The following is a 24,233-nucleotide window of genomic DNA, read 5'->3' as shown; positions in this document are numbered from 1 at the left end:
GGGAGGTAACGGGGCGGCCCCATCCCGGCGTGGGGGATGCGGGCGGAGGGGGGCGGCGTGTGTGTGTGTGTGTGCGCGGAGAGGTGTCTCCCGGGGGTCGGGAGAAAGAAAGAAAAGAAAAAAAAAAAAAGGAGGGGACGATGGGGTGGGGAGGGAGGGAGGGAGGAGGCGGCGCCGCCCCGCATGTCACCTCCCCGGCGCCGGTGCCGCCGCGATCCGGCGGGAGCCGCGGGTGCCGCCCGCGCCCTGCGCGCTTTGTGCGTGCGGCGGGGCCGCCACCATGCGGGGGGAGCGGCGGCTCGGGGGGAGCGGCCGGCCCTGAGCGCCCCCGCGGTACGTACGGGGCACCCCGGCACGAGAGCGCTCGGATTTGGGGTGGGGAGCGGGAGGAGGAGGAGGAGAGGGAGGAGGAGAGGGAGGAGGAGGAGGGTTTGTGCTGCGCGGCGTCCGCTGGAAGAGAAAATCCCATCCGTGGAGCCATATGGATTCTTCGCGGCGGAGCTTAGCGGCTTCTTGCTTCCATAGTTTTCAGGCGGGGAGCGCGCAGGGTGTGTTTTTAGCAGGGCTCTAGCCTGCTCAAGAGAGCTTCAACAGATAATGTTTGGAGAAGCGGTGCTTTCCAGGAATTTAAATGAGACCTTTTTTAAGGGTTGCTTCTCCCGGCTCTTCTATTAGTTCTATATTTGCTTGTGCGGATTGGGCTTATAAATAGTTAGGCGGTCGTTCTAGCATGTAAAAATCGATATTCTGAAAGAGAAAAAGAATTCACCTCTAATAAGCGGTGTAGATTTCTTTTCCTTACATGTTTTGTCGGGAACATTACCATCTCTAATACTCAACTACCATTTGTAGTTTATTCTGCTGTGGTAATGTGTTTCAGTTTTTTTTTTCAATTTTTGATGAGGTTACTCTTTCAAGTAATTTAATTGATAACTTGGAGTAAGATTCAGTCGTTTCTTCGCATGGAGAGAAATGTTAAGTGGTAGGCAGCAGCAAACCTCAAGGTTAAGGTTTTTCTCCTTTTTCAATCTGATTTTCCTTTTTCAGTCTTGCAAACTTTCTGAACTTTAACCCTTTGCAATGAAACTTTCCAGGCGTGGTGTCTGCATCCAGGTAATTTTAATACATATATATGCATATTTTTTTTATTGTTTGGAAAACTCATGTAAAAATAATTCAGCTGGCTTTGGTAGTTTGGGACTTTTGGATATGGGAAAAGAATTACTACGTTTTTTCCACTTAAAGACGAAGCTCTTGCAATTTTCTTTAACAGGGTTTTTTTTTATTATTTTAATTCTTTTGAAGTATAGTTTAGAGGTATTTTTCCTTCATATGCACTTTCCGATTGAAACACCATTTCACTGGAAATTTTGCAGTGGTTACCTACTGGTTTTGTGTGTATGTCTTGTTAAGAGTAAAAGCTGCACTATTGGGAAAAGAAGTGCTGTTTGTTGCTGAATGGGAGGCTCCAATAAAGGTTTTGGAGGTAAGGGCCAGCCTGTGTATTCAAACCCAAGGGTATTTGGCACTGAATCTGCAGCTGACAACAAAGGGGCATCTGGGCAGACCCCTCTGCTGAAGCAGGCAGATTTCCACTTGCCGTTTGCTGTGAAAAATGTTGGATTTGAGATAAGTGAAGACTTGGAACAATTTGTAGGTAGAAGTCTTCTGTGACAGAGTTTAGGACCTCCACAACTCCTGATGTGGTAGTGACAGAACTCTGTTTTTTCTATAGTTTGTCTGGGCAGAAAACAGGATTTCCCAGCATTGTCCACATAGCACATTCGGAGTTGGAGGATGTGTACGAAATATTAGAGGTTTGTTACAAAGTTGCAGACTCCTGCATCTGTTTTGTAATGCATTAGAGGAAAGGAAAATGAAGGCCAAACAATAGAGAAAATATAAAAACTTTGTAAGAGGAGGCTAGAGGGATGTTAGAATTACACATGTAAATGCCCCAGTGGAAAGACATTTTGGGTTAAGTTACATGTTCATGTTATCTCTGCCCTTCTTTGAAGTCTTTAAAATGTTTGTTATATGCCCTCTTAGAGTAAGCGTTGATTTCTGCATATTTAAAATCAGGAGATACCATTTCCTTATCTAAAATTAAGAAAGCAAAATAGAAAATAGTTGTAATCCTACAGAATTTGATTTTTTTTTTCTATTTCATATTAGTGAAATGAGATAAAAGAGCATGCTGTTGGTAGCTTCCTAATGATTGCATTGTGAATTGATGCTGTGTATCTTAGTTACTGCATATACTAGTGGAGCATGCTGGATTTTACATAAGTTGTTGGAATGCTACTGGTCCATCAGAAATTGTATGCAAATCTCTCTGCAGTAATTTTGAGATTGCGTTTTGGGAACTTCTCTGTATTTGCTAAGCAGTTGGCTGGCAGTTTACAGAGGAGTACTTGGGCATATGGTATTGGCTCATTTTCCATGTATTAATCTACTAATGACATTAAAAGAAGCCAAAATATATTAAACACCTGTTTAATACGAATTATCTTGATAAGAAATTGCTGCAAATACTAATAAAATTGCAAATGTATACAAATGCTGTGTGATCAGCATAAAGGTAAATCCAGGGAATTGGGTCGGTGGGAAATCTGTTGGTGTGCAAAGGTCTGTTAAGATGCTGTTTCTGCTACGAAAAGGATGGGCACCCCTGTGACACCATAACTTTGCAACAAAGACATAGTGGGAACTTCGTTCAAGGAAGGGAAAATCTGGCTTTGCTGCTGCTTTCATAGAAAATAATTTTTGTCATTGTCAAATAAGGCTGTTGGCTTCCTCAGAGTAAAGGTTTACAACCCTTAAATAGCTCCTCCTGACTCTAAGCAAATCCCTTTCATGCCTTTGAAGTCTGTTAGAAAGGTTGGCTAGTAACATTGGTACTGATGAATGAAAAATAAAGTGAGTTAAAACATGAGATACTTTTCTTTAAATTGTCTCCCTTGTTGTTATTATTACCAAGCATTAGACTGCTGCACTTGAATATAATTAATGTAGTAAATGGTTTATTAGGCACCATCTGAACTTTTGTCTTGTTTAATTATAGAAGCTTAGTGCAGTGGTCTGTGTACAATATTTGGCCCAAATAATTGCTTTCAGACTTATATCTGGCCATGGTTATTTTTGGAGCAGCTGCATGCATGGGGTTTTCCTGAACTTTGCACTTTTTAGGCTCTCCTTTGTAGTACTGGCCACTACATTTCCAATTTACATAACTATAAGCAGTTGCATTGTGATTTTGCTGGTAGTAATTCAAAGCATTTGTTCTGTGTAAGGTCATATGCAGTATGTTTCGATCTTCCATAAAACTCTGGCATTCTTATTTAGGTACCCACCAAACCATGACACAGATGGAAACATTGCAATTTTGTTTTTTCCTGAAAGTTTTTAAATGGTTACTGAACTTAAGTCCAGTGATATTGTTTGTCTTGAAAATTATTTTAAGAATGTAAAAGCAGTGGCATGTGGTGAAATCTGGAATTTATTAAAACTCATGGTGCGATACTTAGGCTACAAGATCATATGAAAAGCTGACTGTAACTACCATATTATATCTGAGAGTAATGTAAAAAAACTCCTAATATTTGTTATGGGTCTTACAAGCATTTTGTATTTTAGATTCAGTCTTTTCTATGGTGCAACCGTAGAAAATTGATTATCTTCATCAGTAACACTCTGAGAAAAGCAATTTTGTAAAGAAATTAAGAATTATTTTTATTTGGACTCAAAACTTTTCATGATCTAGAAACAGGGCTTCAGTATTTGGCCTTAAGGGCAAAGCATGCCAAAATTGTTATGTTTGTCGTATACTTTTTTCAAAGACTGGCTACTTCCAGGAGGATAAACACTTGAAGAGTTAAATGTCAGGGAGCTGTTGCCAGTGTTCTTGATGAGGGTCCTTGACCTTGGGAGCTTGCTCCTGACAGATGCTCTGACAGAGCCTGTTTGTCTACAGGCCTTCAAAGCCCTCTTCAACACCAGCCACTTTAGAAAGGCTGTGAAGATGGCCATGGAGATGGCCTGAGGTTCAGTGGGAGCTGGGGAAGCAAAGCAGAGCTGGGCTCTGGGATGTGGTGGCCTGGATCAATGTTACATTTCATTGGAAATGCAACCTTACATCTGTTCATGTGTGTTACTGCATCGTGCTTTCTCGGAAATCTAAATGTAAATAAAAATTAAATGTTATTCATTGCGTAGCACTGTAATTGTGATTGGGATAGTATTCACCACAGTTTTTGTACAATCCCCTGTTTATTGTATTAAATTGTATAAATACTATCTGAGATTAGGGTGTTTTATAGCTAGGGTTGTGAAGTGACTGCGACTTCACTCTGGGGACTGAACACAAAATCATGTGAACCAAATGGTGATTAAGTGTGGAAAGGAAAGTTTCTTCTTCCCTTGTGATGCGTATCTGTCTGGGTGGAAGATACATGGCCCACCAGATGCAGAGGTGAGATGGGGTGATGTGTTCTGCAACTTCTTGAATCAATTAAATCATGGATGGAGCCAAGGGTCCAGAGAGTGTAAAGTTTGTTGAGGAATCTTTATAGGATCCTCCGTTTAAAGTAGCTCTGCTATGCTAAGTTCTGTATTTAGTTTTGGTGTTGGAGTTGCCTTTCAGTCTATAACTGGAAAGATTCCTTCTGGTCTGATCACTGTCATGTCTGTCCCTCAGCAAAGGCTCTGATCCTTTCTCTACAAAGTGCCAAGTCTCTCCTGCCTGTGATGTTCTGTCTGAGGGACAGGGTCCAAAGTAAACACTTTCTGTGTATAAAAATGTGGTGATGTGCTTTATGATCACGTCCAAAATGCCCTCAGACTTTGCATAACTGAGTAATGCAGAATTTTACATTCTTTTATGAGGCTGGTTCGTAGAGAAGAAGATGCTGATTCAAAGTCATGTTTCAACACAATGCATTGCAAATCTGAAAAATGTTGTAGGTATTTTATCATTCACTATGCACATCAGGAAGCATTTGACTCCGGACTGGCAACTGGGTATCAGGCCATTCCCCCTTATGCTGCACTGGTGAATGGAGGTCAGTAACAAATGAAAGCTGTTACCATCTGATGGGCTGTTTAGTCACCTGTGAAATGTGGTTTCTAATAGACAGGTTTCCACATTGTAGAAGCAGCAACTGCAATTAGATGAGCAGAGCCAGCTCCCTCGTCGAAAGTTAGAGTGGCTAACAAGCACATCAGGACTCATCTTAGCCTTGAACTGATCCTGCCAGTCAAGTGTTTCCAAACAGAGTAGGGAGGCATGATTGCTAATTGTCCTCTGCCTGCTGGTGGAGAAGGAGTGCATTTTATTGTCAGAACTGTTGGCCTGTCTCTCCTAGGAAGGCTTAATCTGTAAAAGCAGAAAAAACTAGAGCACACAGCAGCAGCCATGAGGTGCTGGCTCCATCTGAAGTAGCTTGCAAAATGTTCACAAGCTTCACTGGGTTTAGGATTTCATCCCATGAAAGCATTGTAGAGCGCATACTGTATCTCCCAGTGAAGCTAATCATGTCCAGACTTGATAGTGGTTACTGACAAATTGGCTGAGAAGTCCATGATTAATTTTAACAAATGAGTTTTCTTTGAATGCAAGCTCACGCATGCCAATTATAACAGTATGCCTGTGATAAAATTAGGGTTTTTTTTCCTTTAAGCCTCAGATCTGCTGGTGACTGATTATTTTTTCCAGTGTCATTGGGGAAGACATACAACCCAGAAGTGCTCTTTCTCCCCCCCAGATACCCTAAGTACAAAATAAGGTTCAAAGTGGTTGCAATTTTATTTTTTTTCTATTGGGTAAGGATTATTTAATGTATTGCATTATAATTTGGAAAGCCTGTAATGTCTTCAGTGAACTACCCGCCTTATACCTAGCCCTGTAAAATCAGAGAAAGGTGTTACGCTGCCTTTAAGTAGGCTTTGTATCTACACCCTTGTGAGTCTTGGTTTGTATTCCAGCTTCAGGCTCTTTTCAACAGGAGACAATAAACTTTGGTGGTAGGAAACAAAGATCTTTTAGCAAACATACGTGAGTTGGGTCATATTTTGATGTGCTGAAGAAGCTGTTTTTAAAACAAGACCTGCTTGGGCTAAATATATCATGAGGCATTACAGAGGAAGCATTAAGAATAAGAGGAGTGCAGGAATTTTTTGAAGAAGGCAGTGTACACTGATGTTTTTTTCCCCAAAGATTGTGATGCTAGCATAGAAATTGCATTATAGCTGCATAGACCAGAAGAATTATTTCTTAAGAACACAAATACAGGTTATAGGAAAATGAAGCAGTGATATGGTTTTAGACATTTAAGTTTGATATAGTCTTGCAGATGGATGCAAGGCTGAGATCTTACTGCCTTGACTCCACACACAGACCTTTTATTAGCACAGCTGAAGGGCACAGAATATCAACGGTGGTTTTACACTGATGAGTTTGCATGGCTGTAGCTCTGTGTGTTGACATTTTCTTTATAATATCCCACCTTTTTTTTCAGAAGCACATCATTCAGCCATAAAACACATGTTCTGATTTAAAGCATAGTTAAAAGGTCTACTTAGTGGAAGAAGTTTTACTAAGTATGAAAATGATTGCTTTGACAAAATGGAGAATAATGTGGCATTAACAGGGAGAACTCGTTTTTTCTTTCTTTTCTTTCTTTTTTTTTTTCTGGTTTTGTTTAACATGCATAACTCTCGGTACCCTTAGAATTTAAAAGACATTTAGAAATCTGGAAGCCCCTTAAAAGATTGTTTCTTTCATTATCTTGAGAAAAAGTAGTTTCTGTGCCTGCATAGTGATTATGTTTCAGAAACAGTTCTTAGGGATTTTATTATGTGCTGAAACATATGTTTATAAAAAAGACTATAACCTGGTGGAAAAAGTGTCTTATAATAATAAACCTGTCGATGGGCCATATGCTGCCATCAGTATGTTTGAAAAAATAAATTCTTCTACAAGTGTTAAGTAAGTTTACAGCCCAAGTGTTAAGTTAGGGTCAGACCGTGACTAGCCCGTTGTGGATTGAGAGGGGGAGGAAAGTGCACGCAGATCCTCTTCATGCTCTTTTCATTACCTCACATGGCGTCCAGCGAGTTGGAGTGGGGTAGCACCCTTTCCCATACGGCAGTAGAGGCTGTTCGAGTTCTGTAGGAGACCAAGACCTCCTCCTGCAGCTTTCCTTGGCGCTCCACAGGTTTGTGTTGACCCAGCACAGGGTTGTGTGTTTTTTAAAACTTGGCTGAGCTTTGCGTGGTCTCCTGAGAAGAGCAAGCCTCTGAGGTAGATTATCTGCGTTTAAAAGGTGACGGAACAGTCAAGTGAAGCTGGTACGAATAATGAACTCTAACCATGCAATTGGATGAGAAACATGAAAAAAAAACCAAACCTAACTCTTCTTCCTATGTACTGGGAGATAATTTGTATTCTATGGATTTTTTTTGTGCTCGTATCACCATTTTTGTTTTTTTCAGTGTAGGTGACATGTTCATTACAAAATCTTTTGTTTCTGAAGCACAAAAGTAAGATGCAGTAGGTCAAAGAATGATCAAAAGACACATCTGTGTGGGATCAGTGTTTGGTAAATGTAGACACTTTCAAGCCTTTTCTACTGTGGATGCACTTGCATAGCTCCTGTGAATGGGAGTCACTCATGTGTGCATCTCAAGAAGAACAGGTCGCTTTGTAACTGAGGCACTTTCTTTGCAGTAACATGCTTCACCGAGAAGTGTTTTTAATGTCCTAATGTTTTTCACCACTGATTAGCTGCATACTTCTTGTTTCCCTGTTAGTTCAGCAGGTGATAGTCATTGTCAAAGGAAATACCAAATATTAAGGAGAATTGTTTAAAATAGTTGACCGTGCTGAAGAATGTACCAAGAGATGTGTGAGATTGCTATAGTATTCATTATCAAAATCGGGATTGTGAACAGAGCAGTCCCCACCAGGAGCGAGTTTCTTACTCACAGTCTTTTCAGGGTTCATCAAAGCTTTTAGTTCGCCCAGGGGAAATTTTCTTCTTGAGGGCTAAGATCTTCCCCCTGGGTTTCCCTGCCCAGAATTTTGAGGAGTTACATTGTGTCTAAGTGTCCAAGGCTTCCAGTCTGGAAGAGGGCCTTGGAGACTGAAGGATTAGAGCGGGAAGAGGGAATAAGCTGCAGTAGATGCACCAATGCACCTAGACCCCAGCACGGAGTTTGCAATCACTGTGGAAATGGATTGGAGGGAAGTACTTGGGAATAATGTGGATGTTCCCCGGGAAAATTCTTGTGTGCATCAGAGAGTAAGGCTAAGTATGGATTGAGGGAGTAGTACAATGATAGTAAGTCTGGGGAGGAAACCATCTGTCCTTACCTTTCCAAGAGAGGCACTTTGGTACTGGCAAGATTTGGAAGCATCCTAGGACTGTTTCTCTTCAGCCTGATGAAATCTCGCTCCCCTGTGGAGACTCTGAAGTCCAGCCAAGTTCTTACACCCAGCTGGACCTGAGGGAAGGGTCCTGGGCTTCGGTGCTGCCTCCTGAGCACAGCTGATGAGGTGATGGAGGAGCCTACAGTGGGCCAGACTGGTACGCCTACAGTACTTACAAGCCAACATGTGGTGTTAACTGCAGCGCTCAGAATTTGTACAAACCCACATTTAGTAATAAAATAGCCTGCAGCTAGTCAAAGGCACCAGTAGTAGCCAAGCAAATTTAGAACGTCTAAGCCAACCATTTTTAAGTTATGACGAGCCAAAAAAAATTAGGACACGGTCCAAGAAATGGAGAACACCTCACTTCTCTGGAACTCTCATATCTCCAAGATGCCTTGGCTGATCTACCTCAAACTTTCCAGAGAAGCTTTCCTTGGCACAAGACCGTGACTGTGAAATTTCATCTGACTGGGTTTTACTTTGTTGAAGTTAGGAAGGTTAGAACTGGAATTGGTTACAGAAAGCTAATCTCTCTGTTAGAAAAACTTCTGCATAGTTGATAGTCATTCCTTCTTAATTGTTCACTGCTATTTCTTGCTCAGGCTGTATTTTTGCTATTTATTTTATGGGTTTTCTTTTGGTTTAAAAGAATTTTAAAAAATTCTTTTAAAAGAAAAAATTCTTTTAAGGGTAAATTCAGAACACTATATCTTGGAGTTAATTTGCACATGGCTCTGTACAGGCATATGTGGTAAGGCAGAAGCCATTAGCCCTAGATTCACTGGAGAAGGAATCACAGTTGGAGTCCTACTCCCACCTGACTATCACTGGAGAGCTTTTTGGGGTGTTGGGTTTGAGAGCTCACTGTTTAATACAGCTTTTCCCTGCTCTGCTTGGTAGAAGAGGCTGTCTCTGTTGGCCTAGTTTTACTCTCACCTCCAGGCAAAAAATGTTTCTGGTTGACGGCCACCTTGTACTTCAGAGTTTCTCTAGCAGCAGCTCCTGCTGTGGAAAGCCATGAAGGTGGCAATAGCCTAAGATCAGTGTTTTCCATGTGTGCTCTTTATCTGTTCTTCATTGTGTCTAAACATCTGTAATCTGAACCTTCTAGATGGCAGAAATTGCAAGATTTCATACAGGCATTAGAAAATACAGAGAAAATGTTTGTGGGCCTGGAAGTGCTTTTTATTTTTCATATTAGGGGCACTTTGACTATGACTTGATTCTGTATAGGAATGAGACCTGGTTATGCACCAGCCCTTTCTGCCACTCAGAGTGGAGGGTCCTGGATGATGTTAAGACCAAAGTGTGACATTGCAGATACTTACTGTTACTAGATGGAGCCAAATGAGGAAAGGTCTCTAAATATGCTGGATTTAAAGACGCTGAATTATTGTGACTCGGTCACTATAGACAGAGTGAGCAGACCTGGAACTGATGTCAGGCTAGAATGAGCCCTCACCTCAAGGCAGGCGCTGAGAGTGTTTGAAGTCAATCTTTGACTGTATTTTTCTTTCCTTGGCTTGAGTTTAAAAGCACCAGGAGAGACTTGGCTGAAGTCAGGAGGTGCAGCTCCTGGTAGAGACAAGGTGCTGTTGATCACTCTTTGGTAGGACTCTCCTAGGCAGGATCACTCAGTGCCTACTGAGCTCTGCAGCTCATGAGACCAGGAGGTGCTCCAGTCTTTGTTCTGTTGGCCATCTATACTGGCACAAGCATCTGTAGCAGAGGGAGGTTACTGCTTCTTGCCTAACACACCCCACACCAAACATACAACTGTCTGTCAAGATACAGTAAATTATCACAGGTTAATTCCTGAAAACGGATGTTGGCATAGAATACCTATCAGAAGGTTTTCTGTTTGCTGAGGCGTTTTATTATTAGGAGCACTAAAAAGACCAGCAGAGCCAGCTAAAAATCAATCTGCCACGATGTAGGCAGCCAATGAGAGGAGTGTAGGGTGGGTTGTAATGTGATCTGTAGTGTGATTACAGCTACTTAAACCACTGATCAGATATACTGCTACAGTCTGCAAAAGCTGCAAGCAGTAGAGGAACCCTGCTGAAAACTCCTGGACCACAGAATTAAAATAATTAAGCCTTGCAGTCACTGGAATATACAGTATTCTTGCAAGGTTGTCTTGAGATAAATAAGGGCACAGATGAAGCACACTATATACGTGGGACATTGCTTTTTTCACGTGTGATGCACAGGCTTTTAATTTTTTCTAAAACAATAGCTAGTTGCAGTTAGACCTGCCCGGTGAATTCTTCATGTGGTGAAGTCCAAAACCCACAACCATCAAAGTAGAAATGCAAAGCAAAATATAGAAGGATGCATCTTTTGATTCCTGAGCTATCTTAAGTATCACTGCTTTGCATAGAGACTTCCTGAATGATTTTTTCAATAAGCAGGGTCCTGATGGAGGAGCATTTCTAGAAATAGTGTGTCTGCACGCTTCAGACTGCAGAGCTGCAATGTTACTACTGGTGCTACTACCTCCCATGTTTGCAGATGAAAGTTTCCAAGCAGCCTCATAAACCCATTGCACAAGCTGAGAGAAGAGATAGAAAACTGCATAGCCTGTAATATTCTAGTATTGTCTATTGTTGCAGTAACCCCTGCTGTGTTTGGAAGGTCTCAGGCATACCAGCACCATGCCTAATTGGTCTAGTAGCCAGTAATAGTAATTAATAGCCTTAACTGCTGAAAAATTCAGGATAGCTGAGATAGATATCTAATCCAGCTCAAGAAAGAACCTCAAGAAGTCCTCTTTCTACAGTAGTTTGCTTTTTGATAGTGCCACTTCAACCCTGTTTCTGACTTTCCTCACTTATTTTCTAAATAATAGTTAAAAACTTTAAAATAATTAAAATACCTCCCATTAAATCTTTGCTATTATTTCCTTATTTACTGACTCTAACATTTTAAGTAAGTCAGGCAGGAACATTACCAGACAATGATACAGCTGTGCAAAATAAAGCTGTTAGATGGACGCTGCTGGAGTTTTTTAACTCAAAACTGTATTATAAGTGCTGAATGCACCCAGTAAGTATATGTGATAGAGTATGAAGTTTTCCTTACCTTACCACTGGATTAAAGTCAGCCTCTTTACATGAGATTCCTCCCCTCATTGGACTGGAATCAGCTATAAAGCAGAACTGTGGTCAGTAACAGCAGAGCAATGAGAGTTGCTTATTATCCTCACTGTCCAAGTTTCTCAGAAAGTAATACTTGGTACCACATCAGTTCCACTGTGGTTTTGAGATATAAACTGAAATTGAATTTTTCATTCAGATCTGCTAAACAGAGCGGTTATATTTTTGTTCTTTGAAATGTGATACCTTTTTAAGCAAAAGATTTCCCTCAATTTCCGTCCAGCTGGGGCGAAGTTACAAAGGAAGAAGATTGCAAGTCCATTGTATAAGAAGTACTTGGGAAAATTACAAGTGACTTGGAAACAAGCTTGACAAATAAAAAGTTTCATCAAGTAAAAGACAGATTGAGTCAAGACTTGCAGCAATGATGACTGGTTCATAGGTCTTGGAGATGGTTCAGGTTAGGGATCCTACCACTCCCGAGGTTTTGGAAATCAAGAAGTGATGATGCTTGAGGAAACATGACTAATGTGGAGTCATCAGTCACTGATTGAAATACTGGAAATGTAGCAACTATAGAGAAAGTACATAAAATATGTATTATATTAACAGTATTATATTTTCCAAGAAAGACATTGCTTTTAGAAAGCAAAAGTTGTGTACTAGAAGTCTGTTTCCCCCCTCTGATTCTCTGATGTCCAAGCCAAGTGGAATTGATTTTAAACTAAAGACACCGATGTGCCTGTTTCTCACAACAATGTGCTTGGCAGATAGAATTCACATAAACTTGGATTCTCTGACTCCTGGAAAGGAAAGTGTATACGTTACCCACTGACGGAAATGTGCACTCCTCTACAGCATCCCCTTGGGCATGTTCTATTTAAGTGGCTTGACAATATGTGGTTATTCCTCATGTGCTTGTCCATACTCGATTTCTTTAAGGAGACAGTGACATTTACAGTATCTGCAGTCTGGAATACTGCTTTTAATACAGCTTTTAATTATCATTTCCATTTATTGAAAAAAAAAATCTTAAAAGAGACCTTGGAATGGCGATGGCATGGAAGGTTTAAGAGACAGAAATTATTACCTAAGTGTGGTGATAAAGTTAGAAAATACTTTAAAGAAATCAGGCTTTCCATTTCCAATCTGAGCCATACAAATTCTTTTCCTTTAATTTCCCTTCCCTCATGGCACGTAAGTGTGCTCATTCCTTCATCAGAAATTATTCAGACCTGAGGGACACTTGTAATTTGGAAGTAATTAGTAAATAAGTCTGATAAATACTATCCATTGAGAATTGTGAAGGCATATTCTTAAAGAGCTGTATCAAATTTAAACAATTAAAGCTTAAAAAAATTATCAGTAGTTAGTATGATAAGTCCAATTCATCATAAATTGGTTCGCTGTTAATTTCTGCTGCTTTCAGAGCAATCTGAAGAGAGTTAGTAATCTCAAAAGTAGTTAAAATAGAAAAAAGAGAAAAATCTGTAAAAGTAAAGTATCTTTAGACTGAAATGTGACAGTATCCAGCTAGCTGATTTGTAATATAAACTTGGGGTATGTGTTGGAGGTCAGGTCTTGTGTGCAAATGCAGTCAGTGAGGTTCTGCATCCAGAGCTAGACCTTAGGCCTGTGGATACTCCTTCCTCCCCAATGAACTTGAAACAGGATTTATTTTTGATGTTCTGGGTCACAACACGTTGTCTGTCTGCTTGTGTAAGAAAAGCTTGATGGTACTCATTTTCTTATGCTGAAGTCATAGAATCACAGAATAGTATGGGTTGGAATTGACCTTAAAGATCGTCCAGTTCCAATCCCCCTGCAATGGGCAGGGATATGTCCCAACAGATCAGGCTGCCCAAGGCTCCATCCAGCCTGGCCTCGAACACTGCCAGAGGTGGGGCATCCACAGTTTCCCTGGGCAACCTGTGCCAGTGCCTCACCACCCTCATGGTGAAGAAATTCCTCCTTATCTCTAGTCTCGATCTTCCCCTCTCCAATTTATAGCCATTGTTCCTAGTCCTATCACTACATGTCTTTAAAAAGTCCCTCCCCAGCTTTTTTGTAGGCTCCTTTCAGGTACTGGAAGGAAGTAAAAAAAAATCCAGCTCATGAGGCTGCTACTGTTTGCAGGAACTGGGCTCTTTACGTGAGAAAACAGAACATGGGGTACAAGATATGTTTGAACAAACATGGTTTGTAAGTAGACAAGTCTACCACTGCCCATAAATTAATCTTAAAATCTTTGTATTCCTCTACTTAAATGTCACTTTAGGATTGTGAGATGCAATGTTGTTCGGTTCCGTTTACTACTGGTGGCAGATTTCCTACCACTGAGTGTGGATTACCAACACTTTGCTCTACTACTTCAAGTCCAAGTACAGATTCACAAGAATTTTATTCTTTTGCCACAGGAGAGCAGTCACATCAGAATATTTTGCACAGATACTGAAAAATCTGAGAAGTTTGGAGTGGATTGAACACAGCTGAAGACTGGAACAAGAGTCCCATCACTGCTTGACATCATTTATGCTTGCTGCCAGTTTATGCTTCTTGCATCTTTATACCCAGATTTAGCATGAACTTCAATGCATTTTCCCCCAACAGCTTAAAAAAAAATCCCAACCTAATGAAAGTAGCAACATATTGCTTTGCTTGCAGTCACGTTGTGTAGTAGAGTGCATACCTACTATAGTAGTTTTAACTGTAAACTATCTACTATCATATGCTGATGCAAATCAAAAAATAAAAGCAAGAATCATGAAAATGTTAGAATCATTAAGCATTAGCTTTTAGATCAGACTAAATATCTTCTTATAAAATTTATTTAGTGTCTGAACAGGATTGAAGCAGGATTGCACTCCATCCACAGAATAGGTTTGACAGGATTGGGTGTTGCTACGGAATCAATCTCTGTTAAAACAAAGATTTCCTTTTCAGAATAGCCTCTTTTTATGTTGGCAGAGAAAACCTTCTGATTGATTTAGGGCAGTGAATTGGCTTCACTTTGTTACTTGCTGTGTGCCTTTAGAACTTAAAAGCTGCGGACATGGATTGGGGCTGTATCATGCTAGGCAAGGGGCAAAACCACACAAAAGTTTGTCTCCAACATCACAAACTTTTTTCCTGATTCTCCGTATGGTTGGCTTGAGTGTTGCCAATAGCCTTTCTAAGTGGCAGGTGGTGCCATGGTGAGGGAAAACTCACATTTACTGGGAAGGCCACAAACCTGAAGAGAAGCAAGCACTGGCTCAGAAGAGGCTCCCTGGGAACGTGAGTAGGTGGTTAACGCTGGGGGAGCATGGGCAGACCCCAGCTTGCAACAGCCAGGAGGGGTCTTCTCTCACGGGTGCTGAGTCACAAGTGTGTAGCAAGGGGGAAGAAATGAAGAAGGGGGACAAAAGAATTTCAGATGTGTCTGACATTTTCCTGAGAGAACAGCTATGCTCTGTACTGGGCAAGAGGATGAGCTTCCTCTGCGTTTTCAAAGCAGGTGCATCTTCTAAGCAGAGCGTGCAAAAGATAGACAGGGGGTTTGCATGTTTTGGCCGCTTAAAGGCAGTCACAGTATGAGAGCTTTTTATTGAAATCAGTAATATTTCAAAAGCTTGTTCTTTGGCTAAACCCCCCTGAAAAAGACATAGCCAGCACTTGAAATACTAACAAATATTTTAATGAAAAAATTGAGAATCCCATCTGTTGAATAATGGAAGAAAGGGAATATATTCATTGGAATGAAAAGAAAATGCTTATATAAGCTGTACTGACAGGATACTTCGTGCAACTACTGCAGGTATGCTGGCAAAAATTACATTATAGTGCTCTTCATCTGGGGCTTCTGACTGGGCGGTTGGACTAGATGACCTCCTGAGGTCCCTTCCAAGTCGAGTTAGGCTGTGATCCTATGATCCTAGGCTGTGATCCTATATTACATGTGTACTGATTAGCTTCAGACTTCAAAGTCAGTATTTAAATGGAGATTTTCTCTAGAAGTTAAGGCACGTCAACAACCTCTGCCATGTATCTTAGTAAGAAAAGCATTGACGCTCTCACAGTTTCATCTGTAGTAGCCTGTAGATCTCAGTTTTAGATTCTGTTGCCTCTTATGACGGTGAATATTAGCATTGAATGGTAATTCTGCAGTTGTATCCAGTGAGAACGATCTAAGAATCTTATCCCGTCTTTTCAACTTTTATAACAAAGATAACCAATGTAAATAATCTTGCGAACTAGCCAACTCTGTCTTGCCTCATTTGCCTCATTTTCTCGCTGTTTTAATGGTGTCACAGCTTTCAGAGACCGTAATTTTTTTCCTGCTACATTCCACCTTGTAAAGTCATTTATACTTACAGGGAGTAAATGGCTTGTGCTGGGAGAGAAGACTTCTTGTGTGCTGCACATGGGCACTAATGACTGCACAAAGAGGAAAGCTGTGAAAAATCCAACCAACAACCTTGATTTAATTGTCACTACTCCTCATACTGGTTCCATGATAGTAGCTCTTAGAGATCCTATTTCTATGCTAAACTTCCAGACAGGTAGGATTCAGGTTCCAGTGGTTTGTGTCAGGTTACTAACAGCTGTATTCACCACAGAAGACATTTCTGTTGATCTAGTCATCGTTTAAACTAATATTGCCCTGAGCTATGCATAAAACAGTGCCAGAATGGAGGAGAAAAAGAAAATAAAAGAAAGAACTTAAATACTAGCACCACTTTATTTTGTTTTATGAAGCCAAATAAAACATTCCAGCTAGCATAGGTTGGCTTATCATCAGCATAGTCATGTTAAGTGTTAAAATATTCAAAAAAGGGGGAAAATTATCCCAGTCCATGGAAATTCAATTTTGGATTGTATTTGTAATGTAATGAGGGCTCAACTAACTTCATCTTTCAGTCTGGCAGGCCTTCTTCCACAGTGAAACTTTTCAATCAGGCTTTTAGCCTAGAGCAAATAAGCCTATAGAAGGCATGTTGTTTGAATGTGTGTTTATGAGTATATAGAAATGAGAATTTTCTTAATTTTCTCTTACAATCTTGTTGCTAACATAAGCAAATAGGAATTGGCACTGAGATAGAGCTGAGAAATAAGCAACTATTTATTTACCATTGTTCTTTTTTAGATTTTTTTAAATAAGGGCTTGCTTGCATTCTGGAACAAATGTAAAAAGACAAACTAGAGTCTAGTAAGAAAGTTAGTAATAAAAAACAAAGCAAAACACAGTGCCTATAGGACTTGCTGTATTGGAACATACAGTAGGAGTATATTCTGTGGATGTAAAATTTACTGCCTTAGTGCGATGCATATGATCAGTATATTTCAGAAAGTGTTGCTTTAGTGTGGAAAATCAAATTCTCCAACAATTTCTGCCTAGAAGAGTTCGTGAGTTTGGTCAAGTTTTTTTTATGATAGGATTGAAACAGACCTTTTGTAACTGTGCTCTGTTCATGCGCGTGTTAGTATAAATGTTTCCTTCTTTCAGAAAGCTATTCAGATTGCCCTTTTTCAGTGCAATTACTGCTGTGTTAAGTTCAAGTAATATAGCATCTAAAAACATTTATGGAGCAAAGAAAAGAAGCCTTTTATTCTAACCTTGCCAAGAGCAGAAATAAAACGAGCCGTTGTGCTGGAAGTGTAGAACTGCATGAGGATTTGTAACGTCCTATTTCTCGTGGTTTAGTCTTGTGTGCAGCCTGAGATTTGTGTGATTTAATGAGACTGCGATTCGTTTATCCTGTCAAGCTTTAAATAAAAAACCCTCAAAGCACTTCCTTCCTTTTTTGAATTATGTGTTTTTGCAAGTACATTATCAAAAGCTGTCCCTTAAAAAGAGGGAGGGAAACCAAATGCAGTTATGTATATTGGCTGGATTTTCTTTTTTTCTTATGCTTTATTAGATACTGAGTAGACTATCCATTTCCCTGTGTCTCTCTTTCTTTTTTGGGGGCATTAAGAGATTCCAGCCATCATGTTCAGTTACACATGACATCAGAGCATCGGCATGGGCTTCTCCTGAACTGTGCTTTTGCAGGGGGAAAGGGATTAAAGACTTCTTCTGTGGCCAGGGAAAGATCAGCTCCACAGAAAACTAGGCTGCGTTTAAGGTGGGCAGTCGCTTCTACTTGTGCTCTGGTTCTTCAGGCGTCAACCATGCCTGTAATTTGGAACATCTCTGCATGGAGTGTGAAGCAGAGTTCACAGCGTAGAAGAGGGTAAACTAGGTGCAGCTGTTTTGGATGCTAATTCATTGCAAAACTCAGTGTAAGAGTGTCCTGGTACATAGGGTGGGAGGGGAGCAAGGGCCATGGGTCATCTGCAAGGAGCGCAGTGGGTACCCCAGGGTCTCTCTTCCCTGCACAGGGATGGCAGGAAGCAGTGCACTGACCTGGGAAGGGCTGCCCAGAATAAGAGAGTAAGACCACAGCACTGTTTCTGCTGCTTACCCAGACCTCCCATCTGCTGCAGGAGCGTGGTTGCTTGGGAGAAATAGGTTAGGATGGTCTGGGCCATAGCCTGCCCTCAGCAGGAGCAGGACTCACCTGATGCTTCTCTGGATTGAAGGATGCGATTATTCCAGTGGGACAAATTTTTTTCTTCCATTTCTCACTCTGTTCGTTCTGAGATGTCCCGGCTCTGGCAGGTGTTGTTTTGCTCTTTCACTACTGCTGCAGGCATGATTTCTCTTCAGTCTCTGCCTCTCACCCCTGTGTTGCTCCCTCTGTGCTGCTTTGTAGTTGGGCTTCCTTCCCACCTGGCCCAGCATCCCAGCCTCCTCAAGTCCTTGCTGCTTCCTCCCTGTGTTGATGTACTTGCTTTCTCATTAACCTCACCTCAGCAATAAAAGTAAATAGATTTAAAAGGTGGTTATGTATGAACAGAGGATGTGTATGTAAGTGATGGCCATCAGTCTGATCACCTCATTTCCACACCTGGCTTTTATCTGCAGCCAGCTTGCTATTTAAGCCCATACGCCTCATGCAAACATGCAACATTTGGCTTCCCAGGACCCTAATGCTGACCAGGTGCCCTGGGAACAACTGCAGTTCCTCTACAGCTTGCAGTTTATGAGGGGGAGCAGAGATGTAGTGCAGAAAAAACACGAGCAGCTCTGTGACCTGGTCTGTGAGGCTTTGCTGGTGTAGAAGAACTACTGAGGTGTAAGAGCATAGCCCACTGGGATGATATTTGTACAAAGCTGGTTATTGTCATGATTGTCCAGTCATATACTGAACCTCTGCATCTTGCTATGAACAGTGCCAGGGCAGAGCAAAGGAATGGCGAGAGCAAATGGCAAAAAAAGAGGTCAGAAATAGGTACGACTGAGTGCAGGTAGTACATGGCTATGTGAGGGGCTCCTTGAGAGAGGCTGTAGGAGCTGATTTATGTTGTGAAAACTGCTTATTTTCAGCACAACTGTGTGACACTTTTGCCCCTTTGTAGTTTCATTTGAGGAACCTGGAAGTGATTTACACTGAAGTTGTTCTGCATTGCACATGCAGGGAAATGTAGTATATTTCTATAGAAGCCCTCAGTTACTGTAATGAGACTGTGGTTGGCTCATAATCAGCCTGTAAAAGGTGAAGAGGTTGCATTGTCTCCCCTGACCTGAAACTTAGGAGGAAGTTCTGGCTGGAGTGTTGAATCTCAGTGTGTATCAGAGCACAAGCCCCTGTGTTGGCTTGTGAGAAAAGATGCTGCCAATTTGGGTGGATGGAGGTTGACCTGAGAGGTGCAATCAGTCACTGTGAAGCCAGGATTTCCCTGGCCCTTGGTGCTGTGATGAACATTTCCACTGGCGGTGGGAAAATCTGCATGTGAAAGCTAAGAGCTGGTATGGTTATTTTTAATTCCCTCCTGTCAGCCAACACTCACATAAGCTGTATGTGGTCTGTGGGCTGTGCAGGCGGCACTGTGGGCTGTAGGAAAGTGATAGCTCGCTTCAATGCCAGGCAGCTTGAACTTGATGGTAGAGCATGGAGAGTTGGTATCTGATGTGTAGAAGATAGCTTTGACTTCCCACTAAAGCCTGGAGGTTTATACATCTAAGCCCCTCTGCTCTTACAGAATAATCTAGGACACGTTCCTTGGCAGAAGCCCCACTGAGCATTTCTCCAGCTGCTGGGTTGCCAGCTTGATTGAGTTTTACTGCAAGACTCACTATATCTAGTAATTTTCTTCCAGCCTGAGCTCCTGGAAATGGTTCATTAGTAAAAATAATTAAAAAAGCCACACTCCATCTCCACCCCTTTTAACTTGAAATCCTAGGTTTTACTGGAGAACCAGAGAACAGGCATGCTGCCTGCCTGCATCCCCAGAAGCAAACAAAAACTTGTGTCTCCACTTTCCAAATGCCCTGGTTTGAGAAGATTTGCTCACATTTAACGGGTGATTTGGGTTAGCAGTACCTTCTTTTGCATACCTCCAGAGGAATCTTTCCTAAGAAGATAACTAAATATAGCTTAAAAAGGCACTGAGTAATATTGAAGGAAAAAAAAAGAAAAATTAAAAAAATCCTAATTCTGAGTTGTTTGGATGTTTCTTCTTTGTGTCAGAAGACATCCTCTTATGTTGTTACAAATAATACCAAATGCAGCTTGACTTCTCTGAAAACAAGGTTGAGGGAAGGAGCCAGATTTATTGGGACTAACAAGGAAGTTGTCCAAAAGAGATTCATTAATTAGGAAGCCTAATCACAGCCAATAAGACAAGTGCCCAGGTCATCAACAGACTAATATACCTCTTTTGGCAGTCACCACTCCCCACAGGCTGGGCTGTCTGTTGCTGCCTGCTGCATGGCTTGCACCGCAGAAATGATGTGATAATGCTAAAACCGGTTTGGCACTTCCCACATGAGAGGATGAGTGTGTTTCCCCACCCTGGAAATGCAGCCTCCAGCTGTCTTGCCCTATGCCAGAGGTTTCTTAATACCGTGGAATTAGCTGACTAAGAGAAGAGACGAAGCAAACTAAAGGAGGGTTTGCTATCTGTTCAGGCTGCCTAAGCTTAGTGTCAAATAAACCCTGGTCTGATTTTTCAGCCCTTTGGGAACGGTTGCCCACAGCTAACATTTGCTACCCCAAATAACCCAGAAGTGACCTTCTCCCTGCAAAGCTGCAGCCAAGAAAAACCCTGTTTAACATAATAGTGTACAGCTTAGAACATCAACTTGAACCATCCTGACCTCTGAGCTGCTGGGGTCTGTACAAATTAATTTAACAATAGGCAGTGTTGAAAGGGAGGAATGTTTCAAAGGAACAAAAAAAAAAAAAATCTCCCTCATCCATCTCTTCTCATTTAAGGAACAGTCAGGAGGCCTGCTTTAGAAAAATTAAAAGTGCTCCTTGTTGCAAAACAATGGGCTATTAAGGTGGGGGGTGGGTGGAAACATTGGTTTCTTGCATCTTAGCGTAGCAAAATGAAATTCCCCATAAACGGATGCTGCTTTTGGTAAAATGGCCTTTAATTTCCATTGGGGGATTGGCTTTATTTCCTGGGATGCTTCAAAGATACCCTTGCAATTTGCCTTTCTTTTTCATAGCTGCTGGTAGTGCTTCTATTAAGAAAATAAATAGGTCTCTCTGCCTTCTTCACTGGTTTGTACTTTGCTTCATGTTTTCCATAAGTTTCATGAAAGCAGGGTAAGAAAAAAGCCCTTCTCCATATGGTAGTTGGAGATTAAATAATTTAAAGATTGAAAGAGCCCATCAGACAGGAGATACGTAGGAAAATGAAAATGAGTTAGTCAGCCCCTGGGGTGAACAAACAGCTTTGTTCTGCTGAAGAGGACTCTGTGTTGGGTTAAGTCTTGGGTGTTTTTCCCAGGAGCAGACTTATTTCTCTGGTCCTACTTAGCAGGAGGTTTGACTCCAGCAGTCTCATTGTTTGTAAGTAGGGAGGATTATTATGGCAGGGGTGCTGAAGTTGAAGACAATGAGCAGAATTAATGACAATTTTAAAAATTGTGTAGAATCGCTTTGACAGCTTGAAACTTGTATGATAAGCGTAGATGAGAGAGACGGAAGTTTCTTCCAGGAGCATCCAGTGGACTTCAGTAATTACACTCATGAAACTGCCTGGTTTTATTTATTTAGCCAGTGTAATTAATTCCAGTCATAATTACTGATTTCCTACATAAATTTTCTACTCTTGGCAATTGAGATACGCTTCCTTCAGGAACACAGGGTGTGAGCCCAAGCACGTCCTCAGGTGATACTGAGGGAGGTTTGCCAGTGAGCAGTGGAGGGATCTGTCGACACCAGGGGAGGGGGGAGCACCTAGAGGGGCTGCCCTCTCCTCCCAGACATTCCCAAAGCCAGGGACTGAGTGGTGTGAGAAACTGTAGGGGCTGAGGGGGAGAGGACTGGATGTTTAGTGCAGACAGAGATAAGATAAACTGATATTTCTCTGGACGTCTTGCAGCTTTCCACACACAGCCTTGAAGATCCTGTGAGGGTCCTCTTGCAACTAATACAGTAATGACCTTGAATTTGCTTCCAACTCAGCTGTACTGCTGGAGGACAAGGCTTTTCTTGTGAGCAAAAAACATTAAAGCAGCACAGAGATTTGCCTGCATAGCTCCAGTCTTCAAGAGATTTGAGTATCCTTTTTGAGGCCTCACTTGCAACAAGGGATTGTAGATAAGCTTCTGCAGTAGTTAATGTGTAAAGTTTTTTAAATTATTCTCACTGGTGCTTCTCCTTTTGCTTGCAGTGTTGAGAAATACACTGCTGTATGCTGATTTTTTGTTTTACAGAGATAATTTTTTGCTGCACGATAATCATGTGCATGCTCATATCTGCCTGCCAATGAAGACAAGTATGCTTTTATGACCTTATAAGTGTTAGGGGAAAATAAATCCATTTGCTTTGATTTAAAAATAATTAATAATGCGACTCATTCCTTTTTCAGATTGTAACCTGAATATCAAATTTTGGCATCCAGACTAAATCTTCATGCTGAGTCAGTCTGCTGCATCAAGTGCTTGCAATCACAGACAATTAGAAACTTTCCTAGTCTCACACCTGAATTAAGACTAAACTCTTTCTGTTTCTTATCATCTTCCGATAATAAGGTACAAGAAAACTGGGAAAAATTACACAACTCATGCAATTTTGTTATGCCTTATGTTTAAATTGTGTTGCTTGACTCAGTGAAAAATATTAGTGACCTCTTCCTTTATACTTTGACTTCCTGCAAGCTTGTCTGTTGAAAAGATTCTGCAAGTGGCTTCCTTTGCGGGTCCTGTAAGAAGTGTACATTCAGCACAAGAAAGATCTGACTGAGCAAAGACTAACTTACACCGTAGTTTGGAAGCCACGTGTTGAAAAGTGCTGGGGAAACACAGCAGGGAAAATGATAAAAAGGGATGAAAGCAGTTCAGATGGGTAAAGAATGTAGATTTAAAAATGCAAACCATCTGAACACTGATGAGTGGGCAGGTTGCAATAACTTCAGAGCAGACCAAAGTTGCAGAACAGTCATATTCTGTAAGTCGACTCCCACAGGACATAGCCTGTAGTGATTTAAAATTGGAAGCAGTGAGGGGGAGCACTGAGGTGCTGCAGAGAGCAATCTTGCAGCAGCAGAGTACAAGTAGGAAATGGGTCAGTTGGAGTAATAGCTTTTTTCTGTGTGGTTTGTGTGAGCCAAGCCAAATGTGTGTGGAGCACAGGGTTATCACGCTCATGATTATTTTTTTTCAGTGTATTAGAAATTAATGTGTTTGCAGTGAAATTTGGTCATCCAAGTGTGTTGTAAATCCCTTATGTTTGAACACGTCCTTGAGTCCCAAAGTCAGCTTGTTTCTTATTAATGTTCTAGGTTTTGTCTAGATCAGTAAAACAGACTGTGTTTGGAAATGTAATGGTGTGGCCTCACATTCCGAGGAGGTCAGCAGAAATGCTATCCTGAAGTATCCCTGCTAATAACCACCTGCGGTTCATTCTTGCCTCTGCATTGTCATAGGTAATCTCCTTGTTTGTGCTGAAACAACTGGATGTATGACCGCACTGAAATGGATAAAAGGGCTAGCCCAGTTTAAAAAACCCAAACCAAACTAAAGACACCTTCTAACATATATTTCACCCCCCTATCCCCACCCCCCGCTGTATCAGTTTATCGGTTCGATTTGTAATATGCCAGCTCTGTACGCAGAGGTGTTGGTGGCAGAGAATTGAGGGACAGAGGTGAGCACTCCTTACACTGGTGTTACTGCTGGTTTCTTTTTCAATGTGAAAACATAGCTTTATTTACAGCTTGGTTTAAAGTTTGCACTCAGCTTTGATGTACTTAGCAGCTTGCAGAAAGGTGGTATCTGGTGGTGACGTGCCTTTGGTCCCTCCTGATGGTCAGGTATAAGCAAACAGTGTGTTATCAGAGGTGTGTAGAGCTGTGTGTGCTGTTTGGATGCGGTGTGATGAGGTAGTGGCCCCTGGGGCACAGGCTGTTAATGAAATCCAAGCCTGCCCTGACTCCCATTCCCCTCTTCTGATCACAGCTGGCTGGTACAAGTGGCTCTTAAGTCCCACTGTAAAGTAGTCATTGAAACAAATGGGCTTAGAAACAAAACTCAGGAAGAAGGGGCTTATTTTTAATCCAGATAGGTAAGTGATCTGTCACCAAGTACATTGCAGTGTAGCAACTGAGGCTGACTATGACTATGGTACAAGGAGGTGAATGATGAGGCGTATAAGGTATGGCCA

General features: G+C 41.4%; 1 protein-coding gene across 1 annotated transcript in view; it reads left to right on the top strand.

The window, feature by feature from the left end:
• Positions 1-1,053: 1,053 nt before the first annotated feature.
• The window catches only part of ST6GAL2 (ST6 beta-galactoside alpha-2,6-sialyltransferase 2), a 47,822-nt gene continuing 24,642 nt past the window's right edge, over positions 1,054-24,233 (top strand). Inside the window, exon 1 of the mRNA XM_069877266.1 lies at positions 1,054-1,113. Within this exon, the coding sequence (XP_069733367.1) occupies positions 1,081-1,113 (33 nt within the window). The 5' untranslated portion in view covers positions 1,054-1,080. The remainder of the gene's footprint in view (positions 1,114-24,233) is intronic.

This window comes from Phaenicophaeus curvirostris, chromosome 1, assembly GCF_032191515.1.
Source record: "Phaenicophaeus curvirostris isolate KB17595 chromosome 1, BPBGC_Pcur_1.0, whole genome shotgun sequence".
Classification (NCBI taxonomy): Eukaryota; Metazoa; Chordata; class Aves; order Cuculiformes; family Cuculidae; genus Phaenicophaeus; species Phaenicophaeus curvirostris.
Note: the sequence above shows the minus strand (reverse complement) of the source record. Positions and strands in the feature narration are given on the sequence as shown.